Below are 12,488 nucleotides of genomic sequence, written 5' to 3'. Positions count from 1 at the left end.
AAGATATGAAAGATCTACCTTTTAAAATACCCTGAGTAGTTCACTACGTATTGAATGTCAGACTGACATCAAAGTAGGTCACACTTCCAGGGTAATGTCACATGATCACACACCATTGCACCACATGGAAGGTCTTGCAGTGTGCAGTATATATATATATATATATATATATATATATATATATATATGGTATGAGAAATGAATATATATATATATATATATATATATATATATATATATATATATATATATATATATATATTCATTTCGAAATTAAGGATCATCTCCCTCACGCATAGCTCTTATCCTTTGACGAATTTGACCCCACTTTTTTTTGGCACTCTGTTATTCCCTAAAATAGCTCAACAACTTCATTGCTATTTCGGATTTCAAACATTTCGGTTGAGCATCACTGAAAAGACATTATTTGTCGAAATGCGCATCTGGTGCATCAAAATTGGTACCGTATAAGTTTTACATAGTGTAAGACAACAGACTATAAGTTTTACACAGTGTAAGACAACAGACTATACGTTTTACACAGTGTAAGACAACAGACTATACGTTTTACACAGTGTAAGACAACAGACTATAAGTTTTACATAGTGTAAGACAACAGACTATAAGTTTTACACAGTGTAAGACAACAGACTATAAGTTTTACACAGTGTAAGACAACAGACTATAAGTTTTACATAGTGTAAGACAACAGACTATAAGTTTTACACAGTGTAAGACAACAGACTATAAGTTTTACACAGTGTAAGACAACAGACTATAAGTTTTACACAGTGTAAGACAACAGACTATGACTATTCTACATGTACTTGAGGATCTTGACAATGTGGTTTTTAAAAACAACTTCTGTTTTTGGTTTCATTACGACTTAACCCTGTATGCTTATTTATCACAGTCCCGCGAGTCGTACAACAAAATACACACTACTCAACAAAATACACACTACTCAACAAAATACACACTACTCAACAAAATACACACTACTCAACAAAATACACACAACTCAACAAAATACACACTACTCAACAAAATACACACTACTCAACAAAATACACACTACTCAACAAAATACACACTACTCAACAAAATACACACTACTCAACAAAATACACACTACTCAACAAAATACACACAACTCAACAAAATACACACTACTCAACAAAATACACACTACTCAACAAAATACACACTACTCAACAAAATACACACTACTCAACAAAATACACACTACTTGAAGATCCTTGAACATTACATTTGTAACCCAGAGCATGATTCTTAAGTTTTTATAAATTTTTATAACTGTCTGAAGAGGCATTAAAGCCGAAAGCGCTAACAGTGAAATGTTATTCGAGTTTTGTGTTTCTTGACTTTTATTATTGGATATATATATATATATATATATTATATATATATATATATATATATATATATATATATATATATATATGATTGGTATATGATGTTTACTTTACGAAACGTTACGTATGAAGTGTCACGTTCTCGGTTACAGACCTAGTGTGTAATACAGGGTAAATATTAGAAGTGATATGTTATCTTTACAGTTAGTTGTTAGAGGGCTGTATCCAGTCGACACAGATAAATTTAGACACTGTATTTGTGTTTATTTGACTTCAGTGTAAGGAGGTAAGCACATTTGGCATCAGTGTCTACTGAAAGATCATGACTTCTATCCTGTATACTTCACGCTTTGAACAAAATGATCTAGCGATAAAATAGTTATTTTCAATACTACGCATAGAGTTTATGCTTTCAGAGACACTTTACAATCTAAAACAGAGTGGACGTAATATCACTCCTTTCGCTCGCTTCCTTATCTCTCTCTCTCACTATGAACCTCTATATCATTGATTCCTACCGGTAAATATTTATAAGAGAAATTTTTTAAACTGGACGTTTTACAATCATTGTATTTTTAATGGTGTTTTTGAATAAATCAATTATGATAAGTTTACATGTAGGCAATGAGAAATGATTAATTCGTACTGCTTTAATTACTTGAAGTATAAATTGGATAAAATGTGATGAGAGTACGTATATCTTTAAGAAGTAGATGTTATACTATTAAGCATTTAAACAAAAAGAAGATATTTCACAATCTTGCTCCACTTTCATCATCAATTCAGAGATTAGTGTGTAAACATCACGTGATCATAATCATATGATTTGCCATCATATATCAACTTTAAATCTGTCGCAAACGCAGTCCACAAAGGTGAGATATACAGTATATTTCAATAATTGAAATTCTAAAACAAAAAAAATAATGGTATTGTTACCGTTTCTTTAAAACATCTTTCACCATGGAAAGAAAAACCATTGTATGTCAGGGAAATGAAACATTGTTCTGCGTATCATCATTTTTTTTTTTATCGAGGCAGGCTAGTGGCAAACAAGTTAATGTTACAAGGGTTTTAACAGTCTCGTTTAAAGTCGACATTTCGCAAATTATATGGTCGTTATAACAATTCAAATCTACCAATACAACCTGTTGTTGGTTCAAATGCTGTCTGACGTGTTTCATACCAAATGTTAGACCGTTCTTGGCACACTGACTACGAATTACTACGTTTACCTGATCAAGACATAGGGCTCACGGCGGGTAACAGGGAATGCTTACTCCCCCTAGGCACCTCATCCCACCCACCTTTGGTATATCCATGGGTCCGTGTTTGCCCAACTCTAAATTTTTTATACCTTAGGGGAGTTATGGGATTGATCACTGTTTGTTATCTTCACCTTCTCGTATTATAGTTTTTTTCATTCCAAAGTTATGATATGAATAATTATACGATTGACAAATGATGTTCATAAAACGAAGACAAACAGTTTCATACATATCTACGATTATACTAACACGTTGCAGAGTTGGTTACTAGATTAAAAGATGCAGAAAAAACGAAGCCAGTTTGACTTAGATAGTGCTATAAGTAATACAGTTGAAAAACAGACATGATTTTCAACAGTTCCAACATTAACATTTAAAAAAATCATATAGTATTTACCAACTTTAAAAATTTCTAAGATTTACATTAATTTTGGAATTTGCCAACTTTAAAGGTGCATTTTCCAATGTTAATGGAATTACATCTTTAATCGACATTTTGAAAAAATAAATCAATATCATGTAATCTTACATGCAATATGAATAGACTCTACATTTCCTTTTCCACAATTGCCCCCGTACAGACGCCTGGGGATCTGGGTTAGAATAGATCTTCAGTACCCCTTACTTGTCGTAAGAGACGACTAAATGGGGCGGTCCTTTGGGTGAGACCGCAAAAACCGAGGCCCCGTGTCACAGCAGGTGTGGCACAAGAAAGACCCATCCCTGTTTAAAGGTGATAAGTACCGAGGATAGGTTTAAATTTTGCAGCCCTTCACCGGGAATGGTGATGTCTCCATATGAATGAGAGATTATCGAGAGGGACGTTAAACAGTATACAATCAATCAATCAATCAATACACTCCGTCTAACAAACGCAAGACGCCAATTGATGAAGTTTTCCGTCCAATGTTTCGCTTGATACATGCATCAAACAAAGAATTACAAGTAATTAGAACAAACTTTCATAGTATCAATGGCTGATAACAGGTTTGCCACATCCTTATCAGATGATAATTTCTAGTCATGAATATAAACAGTGTGAATCTATACAAGGATACATGGGTAGTATAAAATATTGATCAATAAGGTAGATCGTTTTGATAGCTCCAAAATACTTATATTATAGTATTACCAACTTTAAAAATTTCTAAGATTAACATTAATTTTAGGACTTGCCAACCTTAACGTTGCATTTACCAAATTTTAAGTAATAACATAATTTCATAGACATTCACATGAAAAGATTAAATAAAGTTAAAAACATGTAATGAATAGGGAATACATTTCCTTTTTCATAATTTCCACCAAATTCCATTCGAAATACTGTAAACAGTAAAATTAGAAAAATAAAATTTATAAATTTTCAACTCAAATCGTGTCCATGCCCCTTTAACTCGAGAGTCTGTTTAATATTTTTTATTACATACTTTGTTATATCATTCAAAAATAGAACAAACTTTTATTGTATAAATGGCTGATAACAGGTTTGCAATCTCCATACCATAAGATAATTTCCAGTCATTTGTATAAACACCGTGATTCACATACAAGTGTTTATTGGTAGTACGATTGAATGAGAACGATGGGCTTACTAAATAAAACACGACTTTATTTGAACGGCTGGGAATATTCCGAAAGAAATAAAAGTAAAATGTGAATATAAAATTTCGTTTTTTACTATACATGAGGGCATGAACATCAACGCTTCTCGCCATCATACTTTTCATAAAGCGCTAACATTCTTCATGAATTATGCTGGCGTAAAGCGCCGCAGTTCATGTATTTGTTAATATAGAACCGTCAATATACATGTAAAATATCAAACGAACATTGCTCACGGCAAATACTATTTGTATACGGATCCGTGCAAGAACATGCTTTATTTTTGTTTGACATTTGATTTGTTTCGAATATAATAATAATAATGATTGGTTTTATATAGCGCCTTATCCAGCGTATGCTACTCAAAGCGCTTTACAATTATATACTATTGATATACAATGAAAGGAATCGGAACAATCTCTGAAAACTTGATATACCTTTTGCCTTTCCTTATGAAAGGTGAAAATAACGAATAGCGATAAATATCATATCTCCTATAAGCAATACAAAATAGATAGTTGGGCAAACACGGACCCCTGGACACACCAGAGGTGGGATCAGGTGCCCAGGAGGAGTAAGCATCCCCTGTCGAATTGCTATTTAATGAAATTAGATTACATATAGTCAGAGGTATACATGTCTCGGATATGGTAGAATTAAATACGTGTTGTACAAGTGAAATTTATCTGAATCTACAAGATTCCTTTATTTTGTGTACAGCAGGATAAATTGGGGTTCAGCTCTACGGGCAAATTTTTGATTGCCCCCCAACCAAAAAATTGTGTATCTATGATATTCAAATCAAGTCTATATAGATTGTTGAAAAGATTTGCTCGAGCTTAAGAATACGTTTTACATGATAATAGATTGTGTATGTATTTTAGAAAATGGTCTTGCGGTTCACTGTGCTGTTAGCGTTTACTGTGTGTAACGTTGTCGATGGATACACGTCAGACTGTGAGTATATTATAATTGATAGTAATAAAATGTTACTAGTTATACTGTCAGTTTGGGGGGGGGGGGTTACCAAGGGTATGAAATGGAAATCTGTATTCTGTGAAGCGAAGCTGTATCCTAATTGCAGATTTCCATTTCATCCCCTCATACCCTGGATGACGTCATATCATCTTAAGTAGGTGCCTAACTGCCCGTATAACGAATTTACCCCGCAGAAGAATTTTAAAACGTTGTTCAGATTTCAGTAACATGTTCAATAAATATTATTCAGTTAATAGTTAAACAGAAAACCATATAAATACAGTCACGATAAAACAATTTCATAATATTTCTAATCTTTATTTATAGTCACTGTATGGACATCATTTGTTTACATTATTGACGAATAGAACAGAATTTCATGTCCACTGATTTACTTATAGCAGTGTATTGAAATATTTCGGGGCGCCATGTGATTTGTTTTCATCCAATCATGTATCTACAAATTGTCTGAGACTGGATATTACACAATTGTTCATGAAACTGCTTTATGTTTTGGAAATAAAAACAAAAACGTAAAATGACGTTTTCTCTTAAAAACCGACAGCAGACTTTCGTATGTTATATTACTAGCGCAAACGTTAAAATAAAATCTCGAAGTTATTGAATCACTACTCAACCTTAAAAAGAGAATTCATATTCTACTTTCACTTGAATTTTCACTTTTTAGGGACCAAATAATGTCAAACAATTTTAATCATGTGATTTGTACGGTATACTTTTTCTTGTAGTGAAATTTGATGAATACTGTGATGATTACGACACCATAACCATCTATAGTGACGATGTTTATTACGTCAAATGGAGCGGAACCCCTTTATCAGACACCTGTTCTTTCCAATTCAGTCCCTTTGACTCCGATTATAAAGTATGCGTCGAGGCGACGAGTTTTTACATCTCAAGTTGTAGCACCCGCCTCAAATATTATGGAGGGCTTATAGCAAGCGATTTGGAAGACGTAAGTATATCTTTATGCCCATCGATGATCGGAGGCTTGTTGTTTTGTCCTGTCTGTTTGTCTGAAACCTTAATTTTGTTCATAACTTTTAAATGGTGAGTGATAGGGATCCCATGTTTCACATGCACAGTAAACCTTTCTTGTGACAATACAGTACCATTGATTCCAGGGTATTTTTACCTTGTGACCTTGACCTCCTAATCTATTTAAGGTAGGGCTTTCATATTTTGTACATAGTTTATTAGAGTTCTTTTAACAAGACCTTTCATTTGATTCGTTTACATGATCAGGATATAGGGCTCACGGCAGGTGTGACCGGTCGACAGGGGATGCTTACTCCTCCTAGGTACCTGACCCCACCTCTGGTGTGTCCAGGCCCCGGGTCCGTGTTTGCCTAACTATCTATTTTGCATTGCTTATAGGAGTTATGAGATTGATCACTGTTCGTTATCTTCACCTTTCATGCAATGATCTTTGACCATGTGACCTAGGAAATTGACCCAAATTTTGAAAACTTTGACCAAAACTTTAATCTTGCACATAACTTTTTAATGGGTAGTGATAGGGCTCTCAAATATCATGCCATGTGTGCATTTTTTGTGACAATATCTTTTGTGTGGTACTAAAGTTTTTGACCTTGTTCATTATCTCTTTGTTGCCACTGGGAGCATAATATTTTGTAAACACATCTTGTTCTTTAAATCAAATCATATTTCACATGACTGATTTACTTTATGGCTAAATTTTCGTTCATTTGAAAATCAAACGCTTTAATTACTAATCAAAATCGGAGATGGGTGTATTTATTGTACAGATATGAGAACGACTAAGAGAGATAATCAAAAGTTAGTAAATCTAATTTCTTTGTTTATATCTACATTAAACAGAGCTATACCTGTTTTGATCCCACCCCTGACAAGTTCTGTGGTGATACATTCGATGACGTCAAGATCCGCCTAACAACATCTTCTTCCTCGTTGTTACCAGGATACTTTACATTGAAAGTAACAGCAAAAAACGGAAATAGAGGTACATATTTTGTCATTTACATTGGAAGGATTTTGAATTATTGATTGCGCGCATGCAAGTTTAAAAATCCAAGATAGATAATCTAAATTACGGTTCGGTGGTTAAAATACAGAATTCACGACATGAAAAGTAGCTTTGTAGTGCAAATACAATTTCACAATATTATGGATAAATTGGATTTACAGCTAGGTAGTGAAAATATGAAATTCGCGACAAGACATATGTGGGTGGCAAATGTAAAATTTATACGGTACCTATTTTGATGCACCAGAGGCGCATTTCGACAAATCATGTCTCGTCAGTGATGCTCAACCGAAATGTTTGACAATTTCATTCTTGAAAAATTTAACAATTTTATTTTAGATTCAAAATATACAATATGAATGAGTTTTTTGAGACATATTCTGAAATTCCTCGTTTTCACTTGGAGATAATTGAATGAATATCGGGAAATGTACCCGCCGGCAATCTTCTGACGTATTGGCGTCATAATTCCATCAATTATACGCTAAAATTGGTAGCATGGAACTTTTCAGTTTCAAAATGTAATTTAAGCCATCTGATGATTTAAGGTTGATCGATCCTCATGTGATGTCATAGGTTTTTGCAAAAATCTTAATAAATTAAACTTTGCACATGATAGAAATATATCTTTTTAAGGAATGTTATTCACTGGATATAATAAAATATGTGGGTAAACTAATAATACTGAAAAAGTTTATATTTTCCATAGATAATCAATTATTTATGATTTAAAAAATGTTGACAAGGGCAATAACTCCTATGCTGGAATTTCCTCTACTGGATGTCTATTATACATTGGTTTCCCTAATATCCACAATTAATCTACACATATTTATGAATTAGCAGTGTTTTAAAACTGTTGATATTTAATTTTGTCATTTCAACAAGTTTTTATCTATTTTTATTATTCTGTTTAACGAAAATGTGTGATTTTCTGATGTTGATGGATACTTTTGTTTTTGTATGTCCGACATCTTTAAAAAGGTGGTGACATATACATTTTCTTTGGTTATTAATTCAATTAAACTATACTGAGTGGAAAGTAATAAAGTTTTTCCACTTTTAACCATTAATATTGATAAGTCACGTGAGGATGGAGCTACCTTAAGAACAATTCAATATACAGTCTACTCCGGATATAATGAAATTCAGGGGACCGACCTAAATTCTTCATTATATCCAAAGTTCAATATAACCAATGCTGAAATATACAAATATTGCTACTGGAGTATTTAATTTAACTTCAATATACCAGATATTTCAATATAACCGACTTCAATATAAGTGGAGTGGACTGTATACTGTTCATTTCTTGTCAAACTAAAATTTTCTCTAACTGAAGAATTCACGCTTGGTGACTGTAAGGAGAAAAAGTCTATCTAATTCTTGAAATCTTTTTCAATATAATCGTCATTCCATAAGCAAACAACTAAATAAATTTACATCAAGTATAGTCAAATTTGTACCATATCGGGTACGTGAAATATGTTTCATTCAGCTATTCAAGTACATCATACATAAGAATATCATACATGTAAGATTTTACCTTTTTGTACAGTTGGTATTGTTGCGGGATCAGTCGTTGGTAGTATCGTCTTTGCTATCATCGTCGTCGCTGTGATCATCGTAATCTGTCGACGACGCCGGTATTACCCTCCAGGCGTGATAGTGAGTCCTGCAAACCAACCGCAGGTTGTGACTTCTACATCTGCATATTCTGGAGGTAAAATTAATGATACTTAATTCACAACCAAATTTACTAAGAGAGAGAGAGAGAGAGAGAGAGAGAGAGAGAGAGAGAGAGTAATTTTCAAGGGCATTATTTGTCAACTGAGACGTAAAACAGTTTTTGATTCTGAACCTTGATTGAACTCCTTGAATGCGTTAAAAATGAAGAAAAATAAATTTGAGAATAAATAAAGGCGACCTCTTGATAAAAATGTATGATTTGTGTTTAGACCCGCCCACTTTGTTTATCATTGTTCGTGAAGGAGTGAAAACTGCTTGTTGCAAGGGTTTTAAAATCAATCTATTTTTTGGCATTCTTAATGGCCACCAACCCCCCCCCCCCAAAAAAAAACCCATCAACAACAAAGGTAACAATTAAATCTATTCCAAAGCCATCGTCTGTAACGTCTATGTATAAAATTTTAAGCTTTATACAGTAGCTGTGCTTTTGTTGACCACGAGAAAATGGTCGAATCCAATAGCTATTTCACTTCATCCTTTCTCCGCAATGTTACAGCTACATGTATATTGTGTATATAAACAAGAGATTCTAATGTAAAAATTACAACAAAAGGTCGCAAGATGTATAAATTCTATCATGTCCGTGGTGAATTTTATGCACTGTAAAGTTGTTTTAATTACTTGAGTAAGAATGGGTAAATATGGCAGCTAATGCCCCTTTGACAAATGGAAATCCCTTAAAAATTCATCCCAATCTTACTCACTATCACATACCCATGGTGTTGATAAAAAGAAACTCTTATGTCTTTTCAGGAGTTGTGAATCCGAATTATTCTAACGCTGCAGGGGCGGGAGGTGTGATGAATTCGTACCCACCACCATATAACGCCACCACAAATCATCCGCCTCCATACACCGGAAGTACAACGTCATATCCTAACCCCGGACAGAACAACGCCTATCCCTCTGGATATCCGAATCAGCTTCCGAATAACCAAATTTAAACTTCTGTCATAATTTCGACAATGTATGTTTTGAGTTGGCATATTGTATATATGCACTGTAATTCCATACTAAAGTTATGAATAGATGAAATTGATTCTTCGAAATTGCACATTTTGATGCATGTTGATTTTTAATTACAAAATTGTAAAAATTCTCAAATTGATTAATACGTTCTGTATATTGTGAATGTTGAAAATATCGAATTTCCCAAGATGAGTTTGAGCAGCTAGTGGATCTAAGAATAATTTAATTAGTCCGTCATTCCGGAATTCTTGACAATGAAACATACACAAAACAAGAATAGCCAAACTGGAGACATTAGAATAAAGTAAGGACCACACATTGAGACTCGACAAAGGAAAGATGAAATGATGTCAGGAGAACATGGAGAAGTTTGGATTATGTAATATTTTAGTCTTGATCGACAATCCTCACTGTTTTAAATCATTATCACCATCACTAACCATAGTCTGTAATCTAGAAAGGTGAGCACAAATATATCGGAACCAGATTAAAAAACTATTTCTTGTGTATGAGAAGGAGGGAGAGAGAAAAAGAAGAGAGACAATAGCTTATCTTTGAAATCTTTGTTGGGATACTACCTGTGTTAACGACATATCTTTATATATGTCTCTGGTTCTAGTAGTGCAGGAGATTTGTCTTTCAAAAAAATCTTGCTGTAGAGATAAATAAAGTATCAGTTGGGAATATCTTAAGCGAATCCTTGTGATTTTCTGTATATCAGTACCATACATTTACATCATATATCAAATTTTCTGTGTGCACCTCTCCGACAAAAATGCAAATGATTGATACAAAAATACTTCGGGCAAGAGAATCGTGCTCCTCTGAATTTTAGCCATTGCATTACGACGTGTCTTTAAAATATTTGTCTAATATATATACATGTATATATATTTTCTAATTGACATTTTTTTTAAAAAGATTGTAACTGGACATTAAAAAAATATTAACAATTAAAGATTTTAATTTTTGTGATACGTTTTATTTCAAATATTCGATCATTCAACGGGGTCTTTTGTACACACTTTATTTGATATTCATATTATGTACAGTATCAATCTCGGCGAAATTTGGGCTAAAATCTCTTATTTGTCAACACAATTCCGGAAACAAGAGGCCTATGTGCCACATCGCTCGCCCGAGTCACCTTTGCCCTGCCGTTGTTCAGCTGTTGTGATTTTAAAGATTTTTATCAATCTTTATTCCCACGAAAAAAAAATTGACTACATATTGTGGTCTCAACTTAGCCCCACCAAGGGATTAAATTATAAATTCACATAATACATAGATGCCTCAAGACCAAAGTGACTAGCATGATCTTGCTGTACTGAATAATACCAAGGTCAAAAGGTCATACATCATGGTATGATATGAAAGACCTTGCCATAAGAAATTCATACACAAAACATGAAAGCTCACAGGGTCAAACACCAAAGAGCAACAAGGTCTTGTCATAAAAAATGTACCAACAAAATATGAAAGTTCTACCTTAGATAGTTCAGGAGATATTGATTATGTCGGCTTTGAAAGTAGGTCAAACTCCAAGGTCAAACACCACTCAGTAACAAGTTCTTGTCATAAACAAATATATACAAAATATCAAAGCGCTACCCAGATTAGTTCCGGATATACAAAATAGGTCAGGATTTCTTAAAAGTAGGTCAAACTCTGAGCACAAGGTCAAAGAACATGATATGAAATGAAAGGTGTTGCGATAAAAAATTATAATGCAAGATATGAAAGATCTACCTTTTAAAATACCCTGAGTAGTTCACTACGTATTGAATGTCAGACTGACATCAAAGTAGGTCACACTTCCAGGGTAATGTCACATGATCACACACCATTGCACCACATGGAAGGTCTTGCAGTGTGCAGTATATATATATATATATATGGTATGAGAAATGAATATATATATATATATATATATATATATATATATATATATATATATATATATTCATTTCGAAATTAAGGATCATCTCCCTCACGCATAGCTCTTATCCTTTGACGAATTTGAACCCACTTTTTTTTTGGCACTCTGTTATTCCCTAAAATAGCTCAACAACTTCATTGCTATTTCGGATTTCAAACATTTCGGTTGAGCATCACTGAAAAGACATTATTTGTCGAAATGCGCATCTGGTGCATCAAAATTGGTACCGTATAAGTTTTACACAGTGTAAGACAACAGACTATAAGTTTTACACAGTGTAAGACAACAGACTATAAGTTTTACACAGTGTAAGACAACAGACTATAAGTTTTACACAGTGTAAGACAACAGACTATAAGTTTTACACAGTGTAAGACAACAGACTATAAGTTTTACACAGTGTAAGACAACAGACTATAAGTTTTACACAGTGTAAGACAACAGACTATAAGTATTACATAGTGTAAGACAACAGACTATGACTACACTACATGTACTTGGGGATCTTGACAATATGGTTTTTTAAAACAACTTCTGTTTTTTTGTTTCATTACGACTTAACCCTGTATGCTTACTTA

General features: G+C 33.4%; 1 protein-coding gene across 2 annotated transcripts; it reads left to right on the top strand.

The window, feature by feature from the left end:
* Window positions 1-1,574: 1,574 nt before the first annotated feature.
* Window positions 1,575-10,663, top strand: LOC125655985 (uncharacterized). 2 transcript variants are annotated; one of them, XM_048886538.2, is made up of 6 exons: window positions 1,575-1,662; window positions 5,131-5,203; window positions 5,974-6,200; window positions 7,088-7,229; window positions 8,812-8,976; window positions 9,756-10,663. In XM_048886538.2, the coding sequence occupies exons 2-6, from the start codon at window positions 5,134-5,136 to the stop codon at window positions 9,944-9,946; spliced, it is 795 nt and encodes a 264-aa protein (XP_048742495.2). In that variant the 5' UTR covers window positions 1,575-1,662; window positions 5,131-5,133; the 3' UTR covers window positions 9,947-10,663. The 2 variants fall into 2 exon arrangements, with proteins under 2 accessions (XP_048742495.2, XP_048742494.2); XM_048886537.2 differs by lacking the exon at window positions 1,575-1,662 and adding an exon at window positions 2,117-2,251.
* The last annotated feature ends 1,825 nt before the right edge of the window (window positions 10,664-12,488 follow it).

Source organism: Ostrea edulis, chromosome 7 (assembly GCF_947568905.1).
Source record: "Ostrea edulis chromosome 7, xbOstEdul1.1, whole genome shotgun sequence".
Taxonomy (NCBI): Eukaryota; Metazoa; Mollusca; class Bivalvia; order Ostreida; family Ostreidae; genus Ostrea; species Ostrea edulis.
Note: the sequence above shows the minus strand (reverse complement) of the source record. Positions and strands in the feature narration are given on the sequence as shown.